Genomic DNA, 27,202 nt, shown 5'->3' with positions numbered 1-27,202 from the left:
GGAACGCTAGAAATGATTCACAAGGGGTGTGGTGAATACGAAATGTTTTCTCTACAGTTGAACAGGACCAAAGAAGGTTGAAATAGGTTTCATCTTCGCGTCTTTAAACACCTAGTTACCCCACAATTGGAAATAAAAATGGGGCACGGGGAGCCCGAATCCAAGCCCGTCTGGAAATACCGGGGGAATACCGGGGAGACACCGGGAACAGAAATAATATGTCAGGCGATTTCACGGATGTAAGGTGACAGTCTTGGTTTGCACAAACTCCTCCATTCCCCACTTAGACCCAAACCGGCCCCAGCCACTTTCGCCATGTCCTCCGTGAGGCAAAGTTGGCTCATCATGCACAGTCATTGAGTTGATGTGAACAGCACCTGCCTTGATAGACTCAGACAACTTCATCGCGCGATAGTGGTTACTGGAGATGATGGAGGCTGATAGGCCGTAAGTGGCCTGCTCGGCGATCTCAATGATCTCCGCTTCAGAATCAACCGATACCATACCAACAACTGGTCCGAATGATTCTGTCTCGTAGAAAATCATGTCCTTAGTGAGGCCAGTGATGACGGTCGGGAGATAGTCATGAGGTGAAAGTGGTGTCGATGGCATTGGTGCGGTGTAAATCTCCGCTCCCTTAGCTTGGGCATCTGTCACCAGCATGTCCAGTCTGGATTTGGCAGCCGGCGAGATGACTGTAGAGGTGCAATCGATCTTTTGTACTATGGAGAGAATCTTTTCCTCCAGAATAGAAGCAATGGCACTTGTGGTAATGACTAGATCAGTAGACATGCAAATCTGACCATTCTGTTTCATAAATGAATAAATTGAGCTTTGCTTGAAAAACAAAATTCGACAGTGAAGATATTTTTCACTTACATTCAAAAATGCACCCTTGACAATTTCTTTGGCTGCTAAGTCTAGATTGGCATCCTCCAGTACAATGGTAAAATTCTTGCCTCCTAGTTCCAGCAAGACGGGCTTCAGTGCCATTGCTGCTTGACTGGCGATGATACGACCGACCTGCGTAGACCCTGTAAAATTGCACTTTTTAACGGCACGGTGTTTGATCAAAATGTCGAAAATTTCTGGGGCATCCTCAGGGCGATGAAGAAGAAAATTGACCACACCAGGAGGGAAGCCCGCTTCCCGAAAGAGTGATGCTATCAAATAATGGATTCGAGGACTGAGCTCAGACCCTAACCAGTAAAGTTAACACTCATCGAAACAGAGAACGCAAGCCATAGATTGCAAGGGAAGTGGCCGAGATACCTTTCAGGATAGCAACATTGCCCGCGGCGATAGGCGCGATAACTGCACGGAAGCCCAGAACTACTGGAGCATTCCATGGAGCAATGCCTAAGATGACTCCAAGGGGCTCCTTAAAAACAAATCCATAGGACTCTCCTTGAGTGAAAGGGATAGAGCCGGTAGTTATTGAGGTGGTAAGACTTGCGCACTCCTCAATGATGCCGATGCTATCATTAGTGATAACATCGGCCCAAAGTGCGCCGCTATGAACTTCTTCATCACAGAGTTGCTTGACTTCATCTGCTCTGCCTCTTCAAGACCTGAATCACCAATTAACATGGCCAATTTTGACCGTTTTCTGTGGAGAGTTTCTCAGGATGCTCTTACCGCGGCAAGTTTTAGAAGGAGTTCACGTCGCTTGACTGGTGTTGTCTTGGACCATACGGTGAAAGCATGTGCACTGGATTCTGCAGCTTTTATCGCCAGCTCTTTGGTCGCACCTTGGAAAAAGGAAGAAGGAGAACTGCGAATATTGGGAATTGCCATCCATCTCTCGCGGGAAGGAAGGACAACGTCCTCGCCATCGATGATAAGTGGCACAGTAGTAGTGGTTTCCATTTTGTGATGACGGCAGCAAATTTCTAAATCCTCCCCAATGCTTCGAAGAATGTTCTTATTTAAATATATCTCAGTAAGCCATTGTAAGAAACCATGGCCCGAAGAACATCCCCGCCATAGCTCCGGGGAAATATCGGAAGTGGGGGGCCGAATGTCCCGCGAGGTATACGGACATCTTCGGGTACCTTTTGACCACGGGCGGGGCTAACATTGTGTGGGGAGTGAAGAGGAGACTCGCGCTAAATAATTTAATATAGCGTTTCAATCGTTGTATGGTTCTAACAATCCAGCTATGTTTTCTCCCATGCCTCATCAATGGCCTTCTCGGTATCATATCCATAACACCACATCTGAGTGGCAGGATCGCTCCACTGGTTGGGACTATGGCTGAATGGAATCCCTTTTACTTCGGGGATCATTGCGGCGTCTCTCGCCTCTTGCATGGGGCCATCGGCGAAATGCCAAAGATGGCTGTTAAGCAGACTGGCCTCCTGCATCTGACCAGCACGTTGCATTCTGACCTTCTCGAAAATGGAAAGACTCTTGGCTAGCTGTTCTTTGCTGTCAACCTTTGACAGAGACCGTGCAAGAGCCACTCCGTCTTCCACCGCCATGGCGGCACCTGTCAAAAGTTGTTATTTTGGGATCATAGACTAGTACATATCAATATCAAATGAAACGTACCTTGCGACATATATGGCAACATCGCGTGAGCGGCATCTCCAAGAATAACAAGCTTCTCCGAAACCCATTTATCCAGGACTGAGCCACTAATGAGCGGCCACTTGAGTGTCTTTTCCACCAAGCCAATAAGTTTGGTAAGACTTCTCGAGATGGTTGGGTTAGTGATTCGTAGGAAAAGGAGAAGGGAAAGCGGACGGGGAATCAAGATTTACATACACCGGATCCCAGTTTGCAAACTCAGTCTTCATATCTTCAACAGCCTTAAGGGGGTTCCATGTAGTGGGATCAGTGCCATCCGGATGAGATAACACCATGTTGAAGGCCTTGCCCGCACCAATAGTGTAAGTCATGACATGTCTCGAATCCCCAATCCTGTCGTAGAAATCAATATTGAGATTGAGAAGTTTATTCTCCCTATCTTACCAGATATTCAGAGCTGGTTTCTCAAGAATCCATGAGACTTCTGGATCATTGCGCATTCGTTCCACATCTACTGTAGCGCGATAGGCTGCAAAACCAGGCTTGCGGAAAGCCATATCCTCTCCGCCAAGGATAATTTTGCGAGCAACAGATTTGATTCCTTTTTGGTATTAGTCAAATAGATCGGAAAGGAAATAGGAACATACGACTGACCATCAGCAGCGATTACCAGATCTCCAGTGTAGATTGTTCCATCAGCAAGCGTGATGCTTCCCGCGGCCGGGTTGTAATCCTCAACCCGCGCTCCCAACTTGATCTCAATTCCCATGTCCTGCACCTTTTGACAAAGAGCGGAATGAAAGTGAGCTCTATGGATCACGTAGTAGGGGGCATCGAAGTTGTCTGTAAACTCTGGAATTAATTTCGTTTTGCCAATGACGTTGCCGGTCTGCCATCTTCTGAAAGAAATCGACTCGGGCTCGGTCACGTAGGGCCTCAGGTATGGTTCTAGCCCCAACTTGAAAAGAATTCTAGTAGAGTTGGAAGGGATTTGAATGCCAGCTCCCACCTCCCCAAGTACGGGTGTCTGCTCGAAGACCGTTACATTGTGGCCACTTTGCGCGAGCGCAATAGCAGTGGCGAGGCCTCCTAAACCAGCACCAACAAGGATAATTTTCAGAGGGACTTTGGCCTTGTGCACGCTTTCCGAGGTCTGGGTTTCCGGGGCCAAAAACGGCCTCGCAAATTCTAGGCAGTTGCTAGGGTATGTCGGCATCTGCAATGCAGAAGCGCCCGCTGTCGCCAAGTGAGGTACAGGACTCACATCAAGTGCGGCAGCATCGTGGGGATGAAGCGAGACCCCATTCGATTCCATTATGGCTCAAAAGAGAAAAACAATAGACAAACTTGCAATGCTAAGGTTATCTTCCTTACGCGGTAGAACGAATTATATCGAGTTGCATTCCCCGCGCCTTCCCCGGACCCCGATATCCCAGTCCGTCATTCCCGACGTAGCCCCGATCTCAATCAGTCGCCTATATAGCTCTTTTGCAGTCTTCTTTTCAAGATAAAGGGCATGACATCTTGACGAATCATCCAAATCCTCAGCTCTTCCGCTTGGAAGGACATTTGTATCTACTGTCAAACCCCGTTATCATCAGTAATATTCCGAGACACCTAGTCATGGCTCAGTTCGTTGAAGAGAAGGCCAGTGGTGACACAGCGGAGCAGCTTCTTCAAGATCTTTCAAACAGCAGGACTCTTCCATTATGGACACAAATGACCCGGCTCAACCCGCCTCTACCCAATCCGACGGCAGTTCCCTTCGTCTGGGAGTACGAACGCATTCGCCCCAGCCTGCTGCGAGCCGGTAATCTCATTTCCGAGAAGCAAGCTGAGAGACGAGTGTTAATGCTGATCAATCCAACTCGTGGTATGTGGTGAAAGTTGTCTACTTCCTTGAAGTTGCGGCCAGTAGAGACGTTCTCTTGTTCGTCTAGCTGATACTCCAAATTGAAGAGGCCCCCTACACTACCGACACCCTCTACGCGGGCCTGCAGCTTGTCATGCCCAATGAGACTGCCCCTGCTCACCGGCACACTGCCTTCGCCATGCGCTACATTATTGAGGGCAATGGGGGGTTCACTGCCGTGCACGGCAAGAGAATCCAAATTCAGAAGGGAGATGTGATCCTCACACCAACCTGGAACTGGCACGATCACGGGAAGGATGGCTGTGGACCTATGATCTGGCTGGATGGTTTAGATTTGCCCAACTTCCGCCACTTCCCCGTTCATTTTGTCGAGCACTTTGAGCAGCCTAGATATCCTGCGGAGAATGTCGATACCAGTGCCTCGCCCATTGTGTTCCCTTGGGCTCGCATGAAGGCCCAGTTAGATCAGGGCGAGGGTAACTGGACTACGCAGCGATACCTAAAGAAAGACGGACGTGAAGGTATTCAACCCCTCTGTTTTACTACGCTGTGATGTGTCTTTGTAAGTCGGGTTTTGTGATGCTAACGGCCTCAAAGTGAGCCGTATTCTTGGTGGCTGCGCCGAGAGGCTCAATGCTTCGACCTCGTCCCCCGCCCGTCGCGAGACGACTTCCGCTATCTACCACGTTATCGCAGGAAGTGGCACTTCCCAGGTTGGAAATGAGACTCTCACCTGGAAGACTGGCGATACTTTCTGTATTCCGTCGTGGTACAAATACCAGCATTCCGCCAACGAGGGAGAAACGGTATATCTTTACCGCTTCGATGATAAGCCAATGCTTACAGCCCTTGGATTCTATCGCACAGAAGAGATGGATGTCGAGAGCCTGGTTTCTGATTAGGCATAAGGGAAGTTGCAGTATTGCGTTTACTCTCTAAACCTTGATGTACGTTCATCGAAGCCTGAAAGAGAAGTATTGATCAAGTTCAGGATATTGTGCCAGGGATTCATTCATAAGATGATATATTCGATGAAACTGCTGTTCGTATGGATTTGAAGTGACCTATATAGCCCCCCTGCCCGATAATCGTGACCAGAATTTGCCACACAGAGAGCAGATCCGTATTCCTCAATTCCAGGTTGATAGATTGTAAGGTATAGCTCGCTGAAGACTTCCCTGGTATCACGCGCTAAACAGTAATCCGGGAAGACCTATTATGCTGCTTAGAGTCAAATTTGGGTCCAAGCGTACAAGTGATGGACCGCTTCCCCTGATCCACGTCTTGACTACGAAATGCCTGATTTGAACACTACATCGAGAACCGAGGTCCGCACTGCAGGCATCCTAAACACGCCCATTGCCTTCCGGATCCTGGGACGATCCTAGAAGAGCAAATTCTCACAAAAATGTTCGTGTTGATGCATCTGGAGCCCCGTGCTTCAAGGTGTGGTTCTAGACAAAGCGTGACCTCATGAAGTGCTGATCGAGATGAAGCACACGAGTTTGGGCCATACGGTAAGCAACTACACTGGTCTCGGAACCCCCCACTCTCCTTGTCCGGTTTACCTTACTCGAACTGGCAGACTAACATTACCATAGGATACTGTTGTCCAGCATGGTGCCATTTACGTTGGCGATTACCCGGTCGTGCTAGGACACGAAGCTGCGGGCATCGTACGTCGGGCTGGCCACATCATTTAATAGAAGACCCTGAGCGAGTGCGGCGTGGATTTTCTCAGTTTTAAGACGCACAAGATTCGAGGTGCCATAATATTAGTTGAATTCGATATACCCGCGCTATACGAAAATCAATTAAATACTGTCGGATACAGTGGATATCCACTATGCCATTATTCCAGCTCTGATTGATTACGTGATTTCTGTCTACAAGGCCTGGGGACTGCAAATAAGCGTAAATAGTAGAATCAGACAACTTTCGCCCGTTGGATGAACCACACCGTTGGTCCATAGGATGCGGGGAAGGTCACCTGATCTGGGGTACTTCCCGGTGCTTCCCCGTCCTTTCCCCGTCCGCTTCTTACCCTTGATCGGAAGAAGCCGACAGTCGGTCATCCCTCGCCTTTTCTCCACGTTCTCATCACAGCGAAGATTGAGAAGGAAATGCAGCATCCAGAACAGCCGGACGATGTTCGTGGCGATGCCGGTAACAGTTTAGGCTCAAAAGCCTACGCCGTGAAACGCCGCCGAACGTCGTTAGCGTGCGACGCATGTCGTACACGGAAATCTAAGGTATTCTACATTGTGTACTGGTGCTTACATGATGTCCGCATGAACAGCTAATCAGAAACTACAGTGCGATGGGTCTCGTCCCAAATGTGCCACGTGCACCAACTTCGGGCTGGAATGCCTCTACACGCCATCCAGCACGTCGACCAATCTGATTGTCAATAAGGAGTATGTCATGCCACCCTGGGCGCTGAGAGCGTCCAATTACCTGTCTAACTATGAGTGTTAACAAAGGAAAAGCTATCTGCAGAGTTTAGAGTCCCGGATTGTGACACTAGAAGAAAGTCTGCGCACCGTCAGGGCTCATATTCCTGGCTTGTCTCATGATGTACATGACGGGGTTGCCGTCAAGAACAGGCTCGATGAACCGCCGGAATTAGCCCAAACAGAATCCTTAGCCAACATCGCAGACACTGAAGATTCGGTGGATGCAATGGGCACCGTGGCCTTTGCCGATGAACAAGACTGCGGATTTTTTGGTAGGATTGCAACTTTGCAGAGAATATTGAATCTGCACTATGTAAATGGAAGAGAATATAGACTGACTTCTCGCAGGCCCATCATCCAACATCGCCTTTCTACGTCATTTGTCTAGTGCATTATCATATAACGCCAACTCCCCAGTAACGGCTAGTTCCTCCTCTTCTACTGGAAAAATATTATTGGACGGCGGCTTTGTTAATGTGTCTCGCCCTCCGTCGCCAGGATTGAGTGGCATTGATTCCACATGTAGAAGACAAAAAGAGACGGACATATTCGCACTTCCTCCTGCTCATGAGACTTCTCAGCTTGTCCATAAATATTTCACCGATACAGGCCTCCTTTATCCCTACATCTACCCCCCTTCATTCCTTGAAACATATCGAGGTATGTCCGAAAGGCATCTCAAGGTTCGAAGAACGTGGCTTGGGCTGCTCAATATGATACTTGCAATGGCCAAGATCACCGCCGCTCCTAGCGGGGAGCCAGCAGAAGAACGCATTGCTGCCGCCGATGTGTTCTACAAGCGTGCGTTAAGCTTATGTGGCAAAGAGATGTTGCGGGGAACCACTTTGGAAGTGGGTGGGTTGTTTCCAACTTGGGTAATCTGATGCAAAGATCATATTTATTGACATAGTATAGTGCAATATTTGTTGCTGACGGGCCAATACATGCAAGGCACACAGAAATCCGTTCAGGCGTGGACAGTTCATGGGTTGGCCGTAAAAGCCGCCCTTCAACTTGGCCTTCATTCTAAAGATGCCTCGAGGGTCTTCTCACCACAAGAGCAAGAAATCCGAAAGAGGACTTGGTATGGGTGCGTAGTACTTGACAGGTACGGAACACAGGCTAGTTTTGCACGTCCTATTCTTCGGCTTACGAACCCCTCTCTCCGCCAGAACTTTGAGCATGACCCTGGGGCGGCCAGCAGCTATACCTGACAACTATGTCAAGCTTGATCTTCCGACAAATTATGTCGACGGTGGTGGTCCTACAGAAAGTCCGGTCGTAGACAACAAAACTTTTCAAATGAGCGTGGACTTCTTCAGCTCCACGATGTAGGTTTATATATTCGACATTTGTGTTTCATGCCCTCGCAATGGACTAACTATCGCCAGTCTACTATATAAACAGCTCTTCAACATTGTTGACCTACTCTATGGCCAGAATCTCGGTTGCGATCCATCTCTCACAGTCGCCGAGAGTATCAGTACCATCCTTTCGATTGAACGTCAACTTGTTGTTTGGGAAAAATCACTCCCCCAAAATATTAACATTGCAACAGCAACCAACATTCGTGAGGGCAACGAAGATATGCCTGATCCACCACGGTTCTACTCTATGAAGTTCAGCGTTATTCTTACTCTTCGATATCTCCATCTCCGCATTCTTCTGCATCGCCCTATTCTTGTGAAATTTCTTGATGCCTGCGGAAAAGGCGGCATTGATAATCATGAAGAAACGTTATTACAACAGATTGGATTCAATAGTATTCAAATCTGCATGGAATCTGCCATGAGCATTATCGATATCATTCGCGAGTTGGTACACTCATCGGGGTGGCATAAAAACCTCCTTGGTGCATGGTGGTACACTCTCTATTACAGTAAGTGAGCTTCTCTGATCGATCCATTTGTCTCTTCGTACATTGGACTTAAACGTTGACTCCTTGACTCACTCCAGCATTTCACTCGGCATTGATTCTCCTTGGAATGATTCGAATTAGCAAAAATAGCCAGCCTGCCACAACCTCCCTATCGCATAATATTGATGAACTCATTGCCTACCATGGCCAGGTCGTTTCAATACTGTACAAACTAGATTGCGGCAATCGCATCGTCGACCGATGCAGGTGTTATCTTGAACAGTTCAACAACACAATCAACGCACCAGGTAGGAACTGTCCAGAACGTTTATTTCCTTATCTACTAAAGAATTCGGCAGGAGAATTGGAGTTGAACCATGTCGGGATAGGCGGTATTCCCTTGGGCGGCTCCGGGACTAACGCGGAGTCTTCGCCTCTGGGTCTGGAATTTGGCGAGTTTCTGATAAATGGTGATTTCTGGTCATTGCTGAACCGACAAGAATCTGTACCAAGCGAGTGATTCCTAGACGATCTCATCTTCGACCTGCGCGAGAGCAAACTGGTGTTTGTCTGATCGAGTTGTACAGTATGTGTGTGAGAGATATCATTTAGTCGATTGGTGAGAGTTCTGATGAATTCGGGAAGATGATTATAGATTAGCTCAGAGTGCCAACCTATAGGGTCAATTACCCATTATTACGATGACTTCGGCCCTTCTTTCACGGTGGATCCATCGGTCAATTAGGTGAAACCCAAGGGCTAATGTCGATAATTTCGGAGTCAATTTCGGTCAATAGTGGACTTAGGTATGGCGAACCATTTTGGTATGATTCAGGTCATAGATCAGTCTATGTTGACTATGCGGACCTTCCTCGAATAGGTCCAGAGCATCTCATTTGAGCCAGCTCGTTGCTCAAAGGTAAGATAATGGACTTCTCTAGCGGGCGATGACTCAGGGCAAGCTATTCTAGCTTATAGCAGACTCTTCCAAATGTATCAAGACTAATACTATCATGAGTGGCCCATGGTAGAGCCAGTAGACGAAAGGTTCCCAGGAGCATGCAGTGGGGCCCGCCCAGCTTTTTTTTAGGCCCGCTCAAGTGTATGCCCGAGACGTGCTCAGATCTACTCAGTAAAAGCAGCGAGGGGCTGAGCACTAAAATCGAAAAGGAAAGTCACAATCGGGCATAGGAAATCCGGTACACAGGAGATATTAGAGGAAACGAAAAGGAATGGTACGAGCTCGGGCCTTAGCTCCCTTTACGTATAGAGAACAGTCATCCGTTCTGACTTTTTTGCCTGCCCACGACTAGTTCACCGCTGTCATCTGCCGTTCCCCACGTTCCCCCAGGATTTGATCTCAAAACTGCGCAGAGGCTTCTTTCAGTCCTTTAATACGGACGTCTGGTTCAGCCTCAATCGCATCGCAGGATCGTTTTGTCACTGCGGGGGTAGAGGTTTAAGACGGAGCTCGCCTGCCCTGCTTCTCGACTGTTCCCGCGGCAAAAGATTCACCCACCCTCTGCATGGAATTCCATCGCAGGAATATGGCCCCGGCCTAGTGGATAATCGAAACTGTCACTATGAACTCCAGCCTGCGACAAGCTTCTGGGACGAGTGGGAAGACGAAACGTCGATACACTGACCCCAACGATGATGGCAAAATGAACGCGCCGGACGATGCGACTATCCAACCAAAGCGCCAGCGGGTGTCGCGTGCCTGTGACAGCTGCCGCTCGAAGAAGGATAAATGTGATGGAGTTCAGCCGGTCTGCTCCACGTGCGCCCAACTTTCGCGGCCCTGCACCTACAAAGCAAATCCCAAAAAACGAGGTCTACCAACGGGCTACATACGGTCGCTGGAGCTGCTATGGGGGCTTGTCTTTCAGAGAATTCGAGGTAGCGAGGACGTGATGCGTGCCTTAATGCGTTCCATCAATCTTCCCAGCCACCTTGCGACCATGAACAAGGAAACGGAGGGTTCCGATACGTTGATGGCCTCGTTCAAAAATAGCGCGGTCTTGAAAGATATTGAGCAGATACTGGTCACTCTGGATCAGCCCGAAGAGCAGCGAGAACGGAATATACAAGCCTATAGCGATGAAGACACTCCGTTTGATGTGGACGAAATTCTTGCTTCCGCTGATGCCCACGAATGGCATGTCCCAGATGAACTAGGACAGCGTGAGACACCATTCTCAGCTATCTTACCACCGGCTCGCACATCTACAATCGCCGGGACACCCAAGCGGGCTTCTGCATCCCAAATGCAAGATGCTGGAGTTCAAGCAGACACGAGTCATGAAACCCAACCGCATAACAACATCCTTTCTTCTGGGACCGACAACCGAATGGAGTTCTCCTCCAGCCGTCCACTTCAACTTCCCTACAATGCTTGGCCGCTTCTTGATATCTACTTCTCGTACACACAATGCTGGTTCCCTATATTGGAGAAACATGACATTCTTCGTACCGCCTTCCAATATACCGAGAGCGACGTGTACGTCGCCAGTACATCATCTGGCTCTGGTAACCATGCTGCTCTCTGGGCTGTCTTAACATTAGCCTCGCTCCAAGACGCTTCCATCCCTGTCCCTCGAGGTTCGCATACAGAAGGCAAGATAAATTCCTTGCAATTTTACAACACTGCCCGCGATCTAGTTCCTTCAGAAAATGGACCCTATGAGGTGGGACACGTGCAAGCGCTTCTTATATTATCCCTCGTTAAATTCGGCCAGCAGGAGTGGACACCTGCTTGGATGCTGGTGGGACATGCTGTGCGAATTGCACGGACCCTTGGTCTTGACCAGCCGCCGTCATCATCAAAACCACAAGAGCAATCGAAGCCGGCTCAACAAGCCCAACGAGCCAAACATGTATTTCTGGGATGTTTTGTACTCGAAACACTCATTGCTGAGCAGACCTCACAGTGTCCCTCTCTGCGTAAGGATGACCTCGTCGCGGTCGGGGCAATCGATGAAGACGGCTTAGAAGAATGGCATCCTTGGGAAGACCAAGCAGGACTTCGACCTTCCCAATCCTCGAGGGCCTCAATGCAGCGTGGCCCACTACATGCCCTAAGCACCTTCAACCGTCTCATATCACTCATTGCCATTCTAAACGACCTTTGCTATTACAAGCGAGATCCGACCGTTTCCAGATCAGAGCTTGAACTTCTCGAGGCTCATCTGCAGCGTTGGGCTACTACACTTCCCAAGAGTTACAGAGTAGATTTGCAAAGCCGCCCTTTGAAGTCCCCCTCGCCTCATATATTTGGGTTAGAGATGACCTATCAAAGCATTGTCTCAACACTCAGCTTACAGATTGCTGAGCGCGAACGCGACCAAAACATACCTGAGAAACCACACGAGTCGCTTGCGAATGAAAGCTGCAGACGGGCTATCCAGCTGGCGCAACTGTACTTGGATACGTATAGCTCAGCAGCTGCTCCTCCGACATTTGGTACGATTCTAAAATTCTGCATTCCAAAGCGGTCCGCTCGCAGACACATCTCAGATTTAGAAATTGCACTCCGAAATAAGGTTCAATCCATCTCATCACACCTTGGTCAGATTTTTTGTCTTCCAGACCGCGCCTATGGAGACGAGAGAGCTCAGCCAATAGTGCTATCCCCAACAGCGCAGCATCACGGCCTTACAAGGACGAATGACCCAGGACTAACCCAAGAGTCCCAACGCATGGCCACATCACGTCATCTTCATATATCTGCAACTCACGCTTTTAATCATCCTGCTACAACGCCCGATGCTTTCCTCTCTGCACCCTGGCTCAGAGCTCCACAGAGCATTGATGATGTGTCATTGTTCTCTACACCTGCTCCATCATTGACTACTGTAGGTGGTACGTCTGAGGACTCAGTTCAACAAGCACAGTTCGACGGAAGTTTAGGAAATGGTCTCCGTCATAACACATCTGCACCTCCAAAATCCCACGCTGGCCCAAACATGATGCCAGCCCTCTCCCAGCCTTTCTCAGCAGAAGACCAATACCCAACTCATCAAGGCACATCATTTGGACTCAGCACTTTTGTTGATATGGATGGATACGTACCACCGCGGCGACAACAACGGATCGCACCGGACTTGGATGCACTATTCGACGAACTCGCATCTCTCGATGGCGCTGATAAGTCTGGCTCCCTTTTCTCGTTACTTATCGTTTTTGTACTGATTTGTTGCTCAGGGCCGATAATGCGCCTGAATTTATGCAAAACCTGGGGTTCGTCGCCAATTCCAGCATTCCAGAGATGTATTCCTCCAGTCAGATTGAGCCCTTCTTACTGGCGCAAACACAGCAAGTGCCTGGGAATGGATCTTCATCAGGCACGGAAAGAGATTCACAGCAATTGAGCATGGTAGACCCGTCAAACCGATGATGAGAGAATCGTCAGGTCGAGTCAAGAACTCTGTATCCTTTCCTTTTGCTGATGAGCCCAAGATTTCCATCACCTCAGTCCAGGGCCACGTTGCCTGGAAATTGGCCGCTTCTGTCTTTGGAAGTTGTTTTGAAAGCATCTTTCTTCAATAAGCAACTCTTCGCAAATCTCCGCTGGCATGCCCAATCGTTTCCTGAAGCCACATTCGTGCTGTATCGATAAGCCGGGCCAGGCACTGCCTGTCTTGATCTTGCGGATAAGTAAGTCCCAAATAGTGCCATTACTCAGTATTCAAGAGACAGGCGCCATTATCTGACTTTCCGGGCGCCTGTGGGCGTGCGACCTGGTTCCTGTATGGCACGGTATGCCCGGATGGTCTGCTCAAATCGACTCGCCTAGGCTAAGGAATTATCAAAGAATTTGATTCTCATGGAATGACCCTCAGGGGGATAAATAGACTCTTGTTCTTCGTCAAAATCTCTTAGATTTTACTCAGGAGCCATATGCTTAAGAAATCTGAGGGCTTGACTCCGAGTTCGAGATATATCTCATTGTAGATCAACTTCTGTTGTGAGACCAAACTTGAGTCAGTATGATCTCAAGGCTAATCCCCCTCCCAACTTTAATAAATCCATGAATACGCATAGAAAAGACCAATCTACAGAACTGCCTTAGTCTCTTTCTTCTCCTTCTCCTTGAAGTTCAGCGCCACATGCTCCAGTGCAACCTTATACCCATAAACACCCAATCCAACAATAATCCCCGACGCCTTATCACTGAAATAAGAGTGGTGTCTCCACGGCTCCCGCGCATGCACATTGCTCACATGCAGCTCAATGAACGGGATCTCGACACCGAGCAGCGCATCGCGGATCGCAACGGATGTATGCGTGTACGCGCCCGGGTTGATAATGATAGCGTCGACATTGCCGCGAGCCGCTTGGATGCGGTCGACAATGGCGCCCTCATGGTTTGATTGGAAGGTGTCTATGCTGACGCCCAGCTCGGTGGCTTGTGTGCGGGCGGACACTTCAACGTCCGCTAGGGTGGTCGAGCCGTAAATATGTGGCTCGCGGGTGCCGAGGAGATTGAGGTTGGGGCCGTTGATCAGGAGGATGGATTTACCCATTTTGAGGATTCTATTAGGAAACCTCGAAACTGGGATGTGTCTTTTAGGAATCTTTTTCCAGAGGATTTTTTGGGGGGACTGAGCAGTATAGCTGATGTTACTTTTGGTCTGATTCGCGAACGCGATTCTCCGCATTTGCCCCTCTGCGCGGCTGAGCGCTTTGCCGTGTGGGGTTGAGGGTTGCTGCGTATCAGCAGTTCGGTATGGAACTTACAGTATCAACCTACTGACTTGATAACTCTACTAAACTAGGAATGAGAGCATGTTTATATCGCTAATAGGAGTAGGCTCTCTGGATGAGGACAATTTTAACTTGAATAGGGCAGATATACATTGGTACAAACAGTGAGCCTGACAGCCTAACGTAGCTAATTCGAGACTATGTCTCTTGTACGGGGCTGATAAAAATGAGATTGCGGGAAATCTCTAATGTATCATCAGCGCGAGAAATTTAGCAAGACGAAAATATTCCTTTTTCAAAATCTGTCAATCCCCCAAAGTCATCAGTGGTGACCTTGAAATTTCCAGCATCAAGCAGAGCACCCATGGTTGGAAACTGCCTCGTTCAGACTGCCCAAGAAAGGGCACTTTGGTTGAGATTTTCTTCTGCATTAACATCAATCTCCATGGAATTATTCAGCATCTCGAGGACATCCAGATGCCCATTCTCGGCGACGTATGAAAGACGTGTCCGACATTTTTCGTCTTGTGTAATCGAGCTGCCTGCATCAAGGAGCTGGACTATACCTCTATAGCCACCTAGAGCAGCTGAAACAAGAGGAGTCAGGCCATCTTTATCTTTTGATTCGATATCCACCTTTCCAGTATCAAGGAGACATTGGACCACATCTTGGTGACCATACTTAGCAGCGGCAAAGAGAGGGGTCTGGTCGTCTTCATCCTTTGAGTCGACATACACCATTCTAGTGTTAAGAAGAAGTTGAACCATCTCTTCGCTACCGGACTACGCCGCAAATCACAGCGCAGTATGACCCAGTGTGTCCTGTTGGTTTAAATCCAGCGACCGCGCATCCCGGAGCATCTGGGATAACAGCTGAGAAAGACAAACTCCTGACGCTATATGTATAGCGTTTATGTTGTTGCAGTCATAGAAATGTCTCAAGATAGGAGCTTGTGTACCGAGAATCATCCGTGTGTCGATAATGTGACTTTCAGGCCAATCGAGCTGACTTAGGAGATACGTCGGACATGTTTCTGCATCTTCACCCATTCGTGTGTGCTTTGTCGAATAACTCAGTCGCGTATTCCAGGAAATGAAGCTCGGGATCTCCAATTTCGGCAGCTGTTGAATGCTGTAGGATTGCCATGCGAAGATAAGCGATGCACGATCGTGAAAGGTAACAATGAGCCGTGGATATCAAGAGCTGCGGAGTGGTAGGGCACCCAAGGAGAATCAGTCCATCATCTGCGAAAAAGTCCTTCACAGACTGGTGGATAAACTGAACAACGGGGCCGTTTGACGACGAGACGACTTCGGCAAGACTATAGCTTAGCGCTTTCATTTTTTTATCAACGTCCCCGTCGGAAATGAAATCCACGGAGTCCTTCTGAACGTATAGTCGTTGATGTTCATCCACATGCTTGATTACCATAGCCCATTGTAGCTCTGGGATTGTTAGCGGTCTAATTGAAAAGCAGACCCACTGTTTGAGACTCAGAGCTTCGCTTTGATCCTTGACAGTTGTATGTTCTGAGAGTACAAGCTACTCAATTCTCGAGCAGCTTTTTGAATTCAGATTTTGATTTTGGCATCTGATATGCCCTCGTGCTTCATGCTGGGTACGCGGTTGACCATGAGACACACCCACATGAATAAGCCTTCGGCATGATGCAGATCGCTTCTTGTATTTCCCTATGAAGATTGTTGCTTGAAAGGCGGGCTTCGACAAGTTTCACGATATCCTTTCTGTTCTCTACGTCCATTCGGATCGTGGGTCCTGGCTGGAGCTTGAGAATAGGACGGTAGCAGCAAGAGAAACAGATGCTGAATGTATGTGCTGTAGGTAAAAGGACCGAAAGGAAGTGCTCAAGGTAAAATATCAAATTGGCGGCTGCTTCGTTCCCACATTCATCAAGTGCGTCAATGTAGAGCACGACTGAACGTGCTTCCAAGACTCTGTTGAGTGAAAGTTCGAAAAGTGACTGCATTTTTGGCACAGTCCACGTCCACCCGAGACCTGGCCCGCCAAATATTTTCACTTGTTCTTGAAAATGCCAAATGAGGCCATGTAGTGACTCTGGGGACTTTTTGAGGAGTTGATACAGTAGAGAGCGGAAGAGTCCAGAAGAGGTCTTCTGGAGCTCATGACCTCGTGCATGGAAAAAGAAAGAGACGTTGAGGGCTGAAGTGTCGAAGAGTGTTGGAATCTCTCGAACAATAAATTTCATGAATGTCGGTTTCCCAGATCCAGAGTGTCACTGGATCCAGATATGGCCTCTGTTCTCGGCAGTCCATGCCTTTAAAAGCTCATGGCTCAGAATCCATTCACATGTGCCATCCCAGGGGACATTAATCTCATCATGTCGGGCCTGCATGTCTTCAAAGGCCAAAAGATCTCAGACATTCTTCTCTGCTATGAAGATAATCTGTGGAATGGCCAAATTTGTGGGGAGTTTGAGAATGATCCGGCGACAGTCCACCTGCGCTGTGGTCTGTACTAGCTGTCAGAGCTGCCTGAAAAAGAAGTTGATGAATGATCAGGACTCGCATATTGTGACATCGCGGGCTGCACTGATATTCCCAAAGGCAGAGCCACCTTGCGCGTAGATAGAAAGCTCGCTTAGGACAGCGGGTTAGCATACATGGCAAGATACAGTGGACCTCTCAACGTACCAGCTGTTTTCATGCCTTGAACGTTGTTTCGTTTCATCAACACCGCAGGCATATGTATAGGGATATCCTTTCCTCTCCGAGTCGGGATAGGTGCTGGATTGCCCATTGATAAAGGAGATATGGAGACCGGGTCTGCCCTAAAGGGTAGCGACCCAGTGTATTCAATGCAGGTTGGAAACCTTGTCGCAACCCTCCAAGATTCAGCCACTTCGCACAGCACAGGGAGACCATTGGACGGCCCATAATCATCTACCTGGTCCTGGAGTGAATGATGGATCCCCTTGACATGGGAAAATGTGGGAGCTGGGATAGCCCTCACGGGTAGCGACCCAGCCTACCAACACACCGGAATGTTTTCATGATCCTCCAATCATACACTCTCTCGCTCAGGACTCAATGACAGAGGGGCAAAGAGATAGACTGCCGAACACTAAAGCAAGCCAGTTCAAAGTGAAGTGCGGAGCTGGACTGCCCCCTGTTAGGTTGCGGCCGACTGTGCTCAGCGCGGATCGGAATGTTGTCACGATCCAACTTCATTGATGACGTCTGAACAGGCATTAGTGACGAGAGGAGAGCCCTATCGCCCACCACAAAACCGACCCGCAGCATCCTCAATACGGAAGCTCCATCTGAACACCTACCTGATCCCGGAACGAATATCGGGCTCCCATCAATGGGGAGATGCGGAGCTGGGCTTCCCCACGGGTAGCGACCCAGTTGGCTCAACGCAGATCGGCATATTGTTATGATGCCCCGAATATTCAGCTCTTTCGTACAGGACTCAATGTCAGAATCGGGGGCAATTGCCCGCTGCAAAGAAAATGGAATCGGCCCAAGACTGCTGTGAAGGCTGTTTACCCAGATCCAAAATGATGGAAGTCGATGGCATACAATCTGTTGGGAGAGCTAACAGACAACGAATGCCACCGAAATCGTCCATGATGGCTGGGACTCAACGCCGATGGGAATTCGTCGCTGGCCCGGATCCAAACAAAGATAGATGGCAAGTGCATGGAATCGTTGGGCACCTCTAACGGCTGTGACCCAGGGCCTACACATGCGGGGCTTGCTGCCAAGTATCAATATCGTTATGGTCAGGAATCAACGAACAGAAGTATCCATCTTATACAGTCAGCTTTGGCAAATACCTCAGAGGCCCTTCGTTTTCTGCCTGCATTGGAAGACACCGACAAATCAAGACCAAGGCCGAGAATCCAGGCTTCCGGTGCCACCAATGATACAAGGATCATTAGCGCATTCCGGTGGCGACCCAGCTTTCAACCCGGAACCAGATATGTTGTGTCAGCAGTATCAGACCTACTGCGCGACGAGCGGAGAGAAGACTAGCTGCTTGCTTCTTCCTCGGGATAGTTGTCGGCTAGTGCAGGCGAAGGGTCATACAAGCTCTCACGCAGCCTTAGAGGGCTACGCATCGGTGAACGAGCAAGCATAGGAGAGAGTATTCGTTGCAATGGATGGGTTGTCACGATGGCCAGTGACAAGCCTCGATAGGGAGAGCCAGACTATTTCTGACTCTTGAGTCGGAATTGTTGGCAGACAGGGTAGGAACAGCGGCGGGCGCAAATAGGCGAGGACAAACAGAAGCGATCAGGACCAAGCCACATTAGAGGAAGCCACGAGCAGGCCCATCGACCGTGCTCAGGCTCAGTGGTGAGATCTGATGTGGTTGAGAATCCTCTGGATCTGACGACAGTCAGTCTGTATATGGAGGCTGTCCCCATTTCGAATACGGGTCGAGCGGAGGATACTTTGGATATTCAGGTCTCGAATATCCTCGCCGACATCTACATATTTGTAGAAGCGTACCAAGTGTCCAACGCTCAAGATCCCGTAAACTGGGGTCCTTGTGCCCCAACGCCGCCGCCCATGGGTATTAGACAGGTACTGCCGCAGCTGATTCCTGCCTTGTGTCCAGGTGCTAGCTTCCCCTTCGTGGCCGTGCTTCTTACATTGGACAATCAAGAACTTTGATGCCCTTCTACCAACAGCCGGATATTGGTAGGTATGGAGGTCCGAATATCCTGCGCGGCCACGTTGGCGGGAATGCCGATCCTGGGGCCTGGTCACGTAGCCATTTTCGACCCTGAACTGCCAGGTGAGGATAGTATTCCACACCCCGTACAACACACACTCGTATCGTTCTCTGGGGATACGGTTGATCTCTGCTTGTACGGCGGCGAGGCTCAAATACTAAAAACACCCTGTTAGCAATATGTGACTTCTGGCAACGGAATATTTAACTTACGTTCACCGCATTTGCCATTTTGAAGTATCAAAGTGTAAGAGTGTAAGATCTTCAAGTTACCACGAGAATGGGATTCTTCAAACTGGCAGAAGAGGATCTTTGGAATCTTTACGAAGGGGATCTCAAGTTATTTAAGCTACTTTCACTTTCAAACAACGGCAGCCGTGGTATGATGTTTTTCATAGTGAATTTCCCGTAGTGAATGCTCCGTAGTGAATGCTCCAGTGAATGTCCCACAGTGAATGCTCCGTAGTGAATGCTCCAGTGAATGTCCCACAGTGAATGCTCCATAGTGAATGGATTCAAGAGTCCCTACAGAGCTCTTGGCGATTACGTCTGGGGCAACGCGAGGAGTAATGAGTTGCGAGTAAATAAAGCTGCGAAAAGGGTTATCCGCTCGATCCGCTTATAAATGGAATATTCAAGGATATATTCTTAATAGGAGATATAATAACAGAAGCATTGGCTTGAAAGGGCTGGAGAATCGCCATCCTACTTCTTGTGGCCTCCTTGCCACCCTGTCAATGATATTGGACGCATTGAGGTCCAGCCTAAAGTGGAATGACAGTGTGATAGAAATTCTAACTTCTGCTCTCGGCATTTACACATTTGTCTTTGCCTACACTACCTATCCTTCTTACACTATTAGTAGGGGTAGTAGCGAGCCAGTGACTTATAGATATTAGGTCACTAATATTAGTGCCATCAGAGATGCAGTCACTTCAAGCTTCAAGGTTCTATCAGATCAATTGGTCATTTTATTACTATGAAAATGAAGAAATTCACATTTCGAACTACATAGCTGAAAATCCCTCTGATAGTATATGGAATGAAAGTAAAGCTATTGCTAACATTGACCCTCTTCTGCTACTACTGGCTTCTGCGATGCATATCGTGAGCGCCGATTTAACAAAGCTTATTGAACAAAATCCGCAGTCCAAATTTACCAGGGCTCCTGGTTTCCCGTCGAATTTCCACAGCTTCCCACTGTGACTTTCGAGATTGGAAGCGTCAATCACGCCAACAACGCCGGCAGCACTGTCTGCTACGGAAATAGCAGCCTCCTTGAACCCGAACGCGTCGGCACCCCGGTTACCGAGGTCGGTCTGAACCCAACTATTGTGCAATCCTTGGTTAGTAATTGGCAAAGGAAAGCAGGACAAGGATCCCTTACCCAGGGTCAACAGGGAAAGCGTTCAGCCAGGGGTCCTCGACGGAGATAGCCTTAGTATACCAGTGCTGAGCCCCCTTCGTGGGAGCATAGGCAGCGTTTTGCATGTGAAGGAAGTTACTAAAGATGGTCAGTATACCAATTTCAACGGTTGGTAACTTGCCACTCATCTCGCATCCATAGGGGGTGTAGTGTTTGGAACTTACTATGGACATTGTTAGTATTGAGGTTTGTTCAGGATAGTTCACATGGATGCTCACCGTGAGGAATGCAGAGCTGGACCCGATGGTGACCCACTTGGGAGCCTTGGCCTTCTTCAGAACAGCACGGAAGGCCTGGTACAGATAGATGAAACCATAGATGTTAACATCGACGTGCTTTTGGATATCTTCGACCTTGACTTCGATCACTTTGGGCCAGGAAAGAGCAATACCAGCATTCGCGACAAGAATGTCGATGTGGCCGATGCCCTTGGAAGCCAGTTCTTTTACGGCAGCAGCAGGATCGTTAGGGGACAGAGCATCAATCTTGACAATAACTAGACTTGTGCCCTCGGCCTTGGGTAGTTCTGCCAGCCCTTGAGAGGTGGAGTGGCTCGGGTCACGAGTGGCTGCAATAACAGTGTGGTTGGGCTTTTTCAGGTACAGCTCTAGGATTCCCTTACCGATGCCACGGTTGGCGCCGGTGATCAGGACGATGGTGGATGCCATGGCGAGATTGGAAGCTCGTTTTATGGGATAGGATTTGGCCGAGTGTAAAGCCGATAGAAATGGTGAAGGTGTCAGAGACAGGAAGAAAGCATTGCCCCGTCCTAGTGCGGAAATATTTATCGCTGCTACATGACTAGAACTCATTACATGCTTGGTAATCGCTTGATGGAGGTTTATAATCATGGCACTGTCATGTTACCTATTTCACGAGTCAATCCACGGTCCTTTTCTTGTTGACTGGCTTCGAGCTGCGAAGGTGCCTGAGAGGGGTCCGCATTGATCTGACAGAGAAATGTAATTGTAGATATCGATTGGCGGGTTCTGCTTACGGGCCCCGCATCTCCATGCGCGGTCAGCATTACCCGTATGCTTAGCGCCGATTACTGTGGGGCGCTGGAATAAGAATCCTGGAGATCATTCGGTACGTAAGCACTCAAGATCTTTGAGTGGAACAAGGTTGATGAGCTACCCGACCGTCCCTGGATTGGAAATCAGATTGTAGCTCAAAGCTTCAATCTTTGAGGACAGTTGCATCAAACGGTGAGTTGAACTAGACCCGGAGGGAATCTCAATTGAAGTATGAACACAAGTCTAACAAACTCATCAATACGAGGATGCCAGGCAACTCTGGATATTCAGGATAGTCCGGGCCCAGCGGCAGAACCTGCCGTTGAGAATCTTCTCAAGTCACTGCAGCCACCCAAGCAGAAGAAATTTGTGGAAAGCGAATTTGCCAAGCGCGAGGGTGTTCTTTGTGCACCGAGTTGTTCTTAGGCCCATCCACGACTTCAAGAAATATGCGAAGGAGAGCGTGGAGCCTGTTCTTGGAGATTTTCACAAAGCAAAGCCAGCTACTTCTCTAAGAGCTGAGCGAATCAGAATATTCCAAAGCGTTGATTGGGCCGCGAGTGATATTGGCGAGGTTCCAGCCCGGGAAGGTCGAGTTGAAGTGGAAGTTCTCGTAGCCGGCGTGAACTTCAAAAGTCAGGGAATATTTACTCAATTATGCCAATGATTGTCTAAACATTTCTTACAGGACGTCGCGCTGACTATGGGGAATCGTTCCAGAGAATGAATATACCCTCGGTTACGAAGCTGCTGGACAATTAATTAGGAGAAAAAAATAAAAATGTGGGTGGTTGTTATGGTGATGGTAATGGGGCCGAGTGCACACAGACTTTTGCGCGGATGGTGTAGTTACTCCATTGTTGGTAAACACGAAGAACCAGATCTGGTTTGCCCTGAACCGCACAGTACTAACATGATGTGATGGTCTGACCTGAATGGGGCTAGTTTCTATGTAGTCCTTCCTCCCTGCATTCTATTCCATATGGCATGATGCTCAATGGGAGGTGATGCAGACTCGAACAGTCGCATCAAATTATGGAACCAACCCGTGAGTACGTGGATATTCGATACAACATCATTCTGAATCCAATGTATCATATCTTAAGACTTCGGCAGATTGCTTTGACGTTGCTTGGATGAAAACGATCTCCTCTACCCTCGGTGAATGGAGCGCACGAGAAGGGCGATGGCCAGGATAACAAATAGACCGTAAGCGGGGAAAGAGGGTCGATAAGCAGTATGGTCCTCAGTCTTTCCAAAGGGAGGGCGCGATAACGACTTCGTCGACTCCATATGTGTCTTTGATTTTTCATCTTGATTGCTGGCAGCCGCCCGGGCCCTCTCTATCGAGATCCGACAATCAGTGACAAAGCCAGCCTCGCACATTGCGGCCAGTTTTTCGTCATCATCTTTGCCGTGTAAAGTAAAATGCCTATCTTGGTCGTCTGCCAAGGGCCGTTCGTCCGCTGCGAAATCTCGGGGTACCAGTTGAAAATTCGAAGTTGGCTGCGACACGGTCAGAAAATCCATTGTGGCTTCATCTTCACATCGTGCTTGAACACAGACTTGTTTGGGTATGGCAACTGCGGAGACCAACGAAGCGACAAAAAGGATGGTTGTTACACGCATGATCGCGAACTGACTGACTTGACCAAAGAAATACACCATGCGACAACTTGTTCTGTTGATGCCTAGGGGTAATGTAGATAATGTGCGTATTCTGGCAAGCAGATTGCTTTATATTCCTCTCAAGTAGTGACATTGGAACAAAGCATCTCGAATCTAGAGACCAACGCCAAGACCAAATCGCACGGGCGTGCAATTGGCGCCGGAATTAAGCCGCGGTGTCCGAAGCACGCTGACAGATCGTAGTGCGCGTTTCAGAACTCTTGGCAATGCTTCATGCCGTTGCGTTTCTTCGTTATCGAAAAGCGAATAGCATAGAACGATCTTGAATATCGCCAGATACATGCCTCCTACAGCTTGCTATCTCTCTAATGCAAGAGTCTCCGTGACGTGATCTACACACAGCAATTCACACTCTATCGAGGAAAACACTAAACAGACTGCATCCAGATCTCGTCTGCCTAATTTTCTTGGCATGACGACTTCTTCTGGGGGGACGATATATGGATTTCTAATCAGCACAGCAACGTTCACTCCGCCTGATTGGCTCGAAGTAGCTTAAGTTTAAAACCTCGTGTCCATTGGCTGACCCGAGCGAATCGACATGGTTTTGTCCATTGCTTCGGCAGGGATAGAAGGTGCACTGCCACATGCTTGTCGAGTTTCGCCCAAGCCTCAAGTTTTCGTAGTGCAGTAGTACAATAGTAGTAGTAGTATTAGTAATTATTAACGTCCAGAGAGCTGGCGGTGTAAACCGCTGGCTCCTAGCCTCCTTGGGGCATAGGGACGTGCTAAGCTAAGATTCTATCTTTGCCGAAAATGGCAGCTACAATGCACCAGTTGGCGGTTTGCCTTAGCCATTTTTCGTCCACACATCCTCCTAGAAAGCAGCTTAGAGCGTAGAGCGGGCCAAGAAGGCCAAAGTTTGCGACTGATCCGAGGACAATGTCTAGTATCCTTTGACGGAGGTAATCCTAAGTCTTTATGGGCCTTGCCAAGATCAGGGCGGTCCTTGGATGCGGTTGCCGAAACTATGACAATCCGAAATGCTTTCTGCTTAAGAGTCGAGGCGATGACTATAGGAGGGAATGGGTGATGACGAAGTTTTAAGCGAAATGCCAGAACCTTTGTTGCAGTAGCTTTTCAACAAGAGGCTCAACGAGCTCAATAGCCAAATCTTGACTTGCTGGTCGTTAAACGTGAAATGCCGCCGGCGTTCCTAAGTGGGCGCATCGTTCAGCATTTCAACAGGTATGAGCTACATTGATCAGATTAGCTTAGCCGAATGAGGCTATTCTAATGTAATTCGTTACTGTTCGCCATCCACGTAAATACCCCAGAACTCCAATTATAGAATTCTTCCTCCGTTCTTCTCCTACCTCCCCCCAACCCGGGGGAGGAGAGGGAGCACAACCAAAGCGCGGTCCAGCGACAAGGAACGTCCTTTTCATCATTGATGGATAAGAGGTAGCAAAAACATTGACCTTTTTTTTTCTTTTCTTCTTTCCCTTGTTTTCGGTAGGTGTGTATAAGCTAACTAGCCAGATAAAATACTTAACATCCTTTGAAAAGCAACAACAAAATCTTGGATGGACACAGGTCCAGAGTAGCAATCCGTTGAAAATAGCCATTCCAAGAGTATTGTTAAAATTCTGCTAGGATTTCCCTGATGATGCGCAATACTCGTGCACGAGTTGACAAACCACTGCGTGGAAGACTGCCGAAAATCAAGTCCATCAAATCCAGACACAGGGGTTGCCAGTCCAGAGAATCATCGTTAAAGTCTCCAAGATTATCCAACTCCAATAGAATATCACCGCGGAGTTTCAACCGGTCGCTCCAGAATGACTCTGGTACATTCAGCATAAAAACAGATAGAAAGTGTCGCAGATCTTCGATGTGATACCCGTGGTATTTAAGAGGGCAGAGAAACCCCAATACCCGCAACCAACATTCTTTTGGGAGTCCGCCGGGGCATGGGACCCTGTGGTCTTCCTTTTTCACTCGATTGGCGGCTATTGCAGCTTGGATTTCAGGAATAATCCAGGGACTGGTATAGATTTCCGTCCAAGCACCCATGGACCTGTAGTCTCTTTCGTTTTCTATGTCAAAATCTACCTTGGTCCAGAAATCGACATCGGCGTCATCGATGTCAAACCATTCCAACTCATCTTCCTCTGACGTGTCAGACCTTCCCCACTCATCTTCCTCTGACGAATCCGAATGGTAACGGCGTTTGGAAAGAGTCTTGCGACGTTTGGGAGGAGGCTTGCTACTCCAAAACTGGTCTATAGTCCGCATCAAATGCGGAAGTCTTTGCTCGACTGATTCTTTCCCCTGGATATGACACATGACTTCCCAGCAATGAGCGTGAAAAAGGAACGCAGTGCACTTGTCGGTTGGTGCAATGCCCTCAGCCACGGTCTTCTTGAAGACTTTTGCGGGGAAGAAGGAAATAAGTTGCTTGGAACCTTGCGGTGAAGTCGCTGTACCACAAATCCGGGCGAGATTTTTATCCCTCGGGGCAAAGCAAGCGTGATACCCTCCGCCTGGGGGCGCTCGGTATAGATTTATTCCCGTAAGCTGGCACTCAGAGTCAGAATTTGAAGGCAGTGTCACTAGATTCCATGCATTAGATTCTAATCTTCTTCTTCTTTTTTGAAAGAACCGGCTACGAACCTGCTCGGAAAAAGCTTTCTGGTAACCAGGGGTACCTTGTGAAGTATGCATTTTCCACTTCACTCGATGGCACTAGCATGTGCTCGGGGGGCTGTTCGTTCATCTGGTATATTTCCCCCAAAGTTTAAATCGATCCTCTTTAAGAATACGGAAGACAAACTCGTTCCATGTCGGAAATCGGTAGTCGCAAATAACAATCCCACAAAGAGAACAAATTGGAGAATCAGCGTGGGCCCCCTTTCTACTGTCTCTAACGGACCATAAGGATGGCATCCTGTAAGTCGGTGAAACACACGTTGACAGAAGGACGGGGGTAACAGAGAAGAAAACAAAACAAATAATTGAATACTAGTAGCCAGAAATAAATAGTACTAGGAGGGACTGAGTGATGTGAGGGAGACGCCATAATGATTAGTGCTACTAGTACCATATTACATTATCAGGTTGAGACTCTGAATACATATTTTCCCAGATTAACTCCTACAAACTTGGGACGTATTATTTCCATTTCCGAAGTTGGCTTATCTTGGCTTACACAGTCCTCTCCTTTCCCAGTGGTGATCTGATTCGCATCACAATAGAGGTAGAACCATCTGCTTTAGGCCTCCTAGCTAGCGACCTTGCATCTCCTCACCACATTAAATGACAAGTAGACATGTACAGGTACCATGGGCGCGGAACAATGGGATATGGCGGAAAATCCCAGTCCCATGGGACACCGTTTGGACAGATGTTACCCTGCGAGTTTTCGTCTATTCCGTGTCCGTTTCCGCCATCTCACCAAATCCCCGCTCAAGCCTTGTACAGTCTGCCATCCGCGGCAACCTCCCCATGGTCATTTCCAATAGAAGATGGACCAAAGAAGAGAGATGCCGGGTGATATTTCCTTTTTAGCAGCCGATGGTATCATAGCGGACAAAAGTCTGTGTGCATACGGCTTCAGCTACCCCATGAAATACTTATATATATTCATGATTACATATCCTACAACACTAATCCTTATTGGATCATACTAAGATTCAATATACTGAATAATCAGACTGATATGCAGAGTTCTATTGCTTAATTCCTTGTATAATAGCCCTAATTTATATACAATCTATCTATCCTTCTTCCCACACTTAATATTAATATATCATTCTTGATCTAGTCTAACATATCCTATATAATACTAATACACTCTTTAAAATAGACAGATCCTCTTAGATCTTTCTATCTATGTAAGATCTTCAAATATACAAAAAAATTAACACTTTAGTATATTCCAGACTGGTTCAATAGGGTTAAGATCTGGCGAGTGTACA

The 27,202-nt window shown here is 48.2% G+C and overlaps 12 protein-coding genes across 12 annotated transcripts; 3 read left to right on the top strand and 9 right to left on the bottom strand.

The window, feature by feature from the left end:
• Positions 1-231: 231 nt before the first annotated feature.
• N7468_001756 (putative aldehyde dehydrogenase) lies at positions 232-1,869 on the bottom strand (the record flags this gene model as incomplete). The annotated part of the gene is made up of 4 exons (XM_058471053.1): positions 232-807; positions 880-1,199; positions 1,273-1,540; positions 1,639-1,869. 4 exons carry the CDS (start codon positions 1,867-1,869, stop codon positions 232-234), a joined length of 1,395 nt encoding a protein of 464 aa, XP_058334194.1.
• A 290-nt stretch (positions 1,870-2,159) lies between these two features.
• Positions 2,160-3,847, bottom strand: N7468_001755 (uncharacterized protein; the record flags this gene model as incomplete). The annotated part of the gene is made up of 5 exons (XM_058471052.1): positions 2,160-2,491; positions 2,554-2,693; positions 2,770-2,925; positions 2,977-3,133; positions 3,187-3,847. 5 exons carry the CDS (start codon positions 3,845-3,847, stop codon positions 2,160-2,162), a joined length of 1,446 nt encoding a protein of 481 aa, XP_058334193.1.
• A 308-nt stretch (positions 3,848-4,155) lies between these two features.
• N7468_001754 (cupin domain-containing protein) lies at positions 4,156-5,307 on the top strand (the record flags this gene model as incomplete). Its single annotated transcript, XM_058471051.1, has 3 exons — positions 4,156-4,405; positions 4,492-4,926; positions 5,003-5,307. 3 exons carry the CDS (start codon positions 4,156-4,158, stop codon positions 5,305-5,307), a joined length of 990 nt encoding a protein of 329 aa, XP_058334192.1.
• Positions 5,308-5,895: 588 nt separating this feature from the next.
• On the top strand, positions 5,896-9,239 carry N7468_001753 (putative C6 transcription factor; the record flags this gene model as incomplete). The annotated part of the gene is made up of 11 exons (XM_058471050.1): positions 5,896-5,922; positions 6,007-6,081; positions 6,463-6,657; positions 6,722-6,822; positions 6,895-7,133; positions 7,210-7,716; positions 7,777-7,951; positions 8,034-8,192; positions 8,253-8,740; positions 8,818-9,027; positions 9,079-9,239. The coding sequence occupies 11 exons, from the start codon at positions 5,896-5,898 to the stop codon at positions 9,237-9,239; spliced, it is 2,337 nt and encodes a 778-aa protein (XP_058334191.1).
• Positions 9,240-10,302: 1,063 nt separating this feature from the next.
• Positions 10,303-13,115, top strand: N7468_001752 (putative C6 transcription factor QutA; the record flags this gene model as incomplete). Its single annotated transcript, XM_058471049.1, has 2 exons — positions 10,303-12,869; positions 12,923-13,115. 2 exons carry the CDS (start codon positions 10,303-10,305, stop codon positions 13,113-13,115), a joined length of 2,760 nt encoding a protein of 919 aa, XP_058334190.1.
• Positions 13,116-13,773: 658 nt separating this feature from the next.
• On the bottom strand, positions 13,774-14,244 carry N7468_001751 (type II 3-dehydroquinate dehydratase; the record flags this gene model as incomplete). The annotated part of the gene is made up of 1 exon (XM_058471048.1): positions 13,774-14,244. The coding sequence occupies one exon, from the start codon at positions 14,242-14,244 to the stop codon at positions 13,774-13,776; it is 471 nt and encodes a 156-aa protein (XP_058334189.1).
• A 565-nt stretch (positions 14,245-14,809) lies between these two features.
• Positions 14,810-15,166, bottom strand: N7468_001750 (ankyrin repeat domain-containing protein; the record flags this gene model as incomplete). Its single annotated transcript, XM_058471047.1, has 1 exon — positions 14,810-15,166. The coding sequence occupies one exon, from the start codon at positions 15,164-15,166 to the stop codon at positions 14,810-14,812; it is 357 nt and encodes a 118-aa protein (XP_058334188.1).
• Positions 15,167-15,467: 301 nt separating this feature from the next.
• On the bottom strand, positions 15,468-16,653 carry N7468_001749 (ankyrin repeat-containing protein; the record flags this gene model as incomplete). The annotated part of the gene is made up of 2 exons (XM_058471046.1): positions 15,468-15,930; positions 16,070-16,653. The coding sequence occupies 2 exons, from the start codon at positions 16,651-16,653 to the stop codon at positions 15,468-15,470; spliced, it is 1,047 nt and encodes a 348-aa protein (XP_058334187.1).
• Positions 16,654-18,763: 2,110 nt separating this feature from the next.
• On the bottom strand, positions 18,764-19,382 carry N7468_001748 (uncharacterized protein; the record flags this gene model as incomplete). The annotated part of the gene is made up of 2 exons (XM_058471045.1): positions 18,764-19,309; positions 19,365-19,382. 2 exons carry the CDS (start codon positions 19,380-19,382, stop codon positions 18,764-18,766), a joined length of 564 nt encoding a protein of 187 aa, XP_058334186.1.
• Positions 19,383-20,086: 704 nt separating this feature from the next.
• On the bottom strand, positions 20,087-21,245 carry N7468_001747 (uncharacterized protein; the record flags this gene model as incomplete). Its single annotated transcript, XM_058471044.1, has 3 exons — positions 20,087-20,101; positions 20,312-20,480; positions 20,539-21,245. 3 exons carry the CDS (start codon positions 21,243-21,245, stop codon positions 20,087-20,089), a joined length of 891 nt encoding a protein of 296 aa, XP_058334185.1.
• A 1,500-nt stretch (positions 21,246-22,745) lies between these two features.
• Positions 22,746-23,123, bottom strand: N7468_001746 (uncharacterized protein; the record flags this gene model as incomplete). The annotated part of the gene is made up of 1 exon (XM_058471043.1): positions 22,746-23,123. The coding sequence occupies one exon, from the start codon at positions 23,121-23,123 to the stop codon at positions 22,746-22,748; it is 378 nt and encodes a 125-aa protein (XP_058334184.1).
• A 1,740-nt stretch (positions 23,124-24,863) lies between these two features.
• N7468_001745 (uncharacterized protein) lies at positions 24,864-26,001 on the bottom strand (the record flags this gene model as incomplete). Its single annotated transcript, XM_058471042.1, has 2 exons — positions 24,864-25,837; positions 25,899-26,001. 2 exons carry the CDS (start codon positions 25,999-26,001, stop codon positions 24,864-24,866), a joined length of 1,077 nt encoding a protein of 358 aa, XP_058334183.1.
• Positions 26,002-27,202: the final 1,201 nt, after the last annotated feature.

Source organism: Penicillium chermesinum, assembly GCF_028974085.1.
Source record: "Penicillium chermesinum strain IBT 19713 chromosome Unknown utg000002l:1.0-5270490.0:1.0-5274688.0, whole genome shotgun sequence".
NCBI classification, from domain to species: domain Eukaryota; kingdom Fungi; phylum Ascomycota; class Eurotiomycetes; order Eurotiales; family Aspergillaceae; genus Penicillium; species Penicillium chermesinum.
The sequence above is the reverse complement of the archived record's forward strand: the minus strand, read 5'-3'. Positions and strand labels throughout refer to the sequence as shown.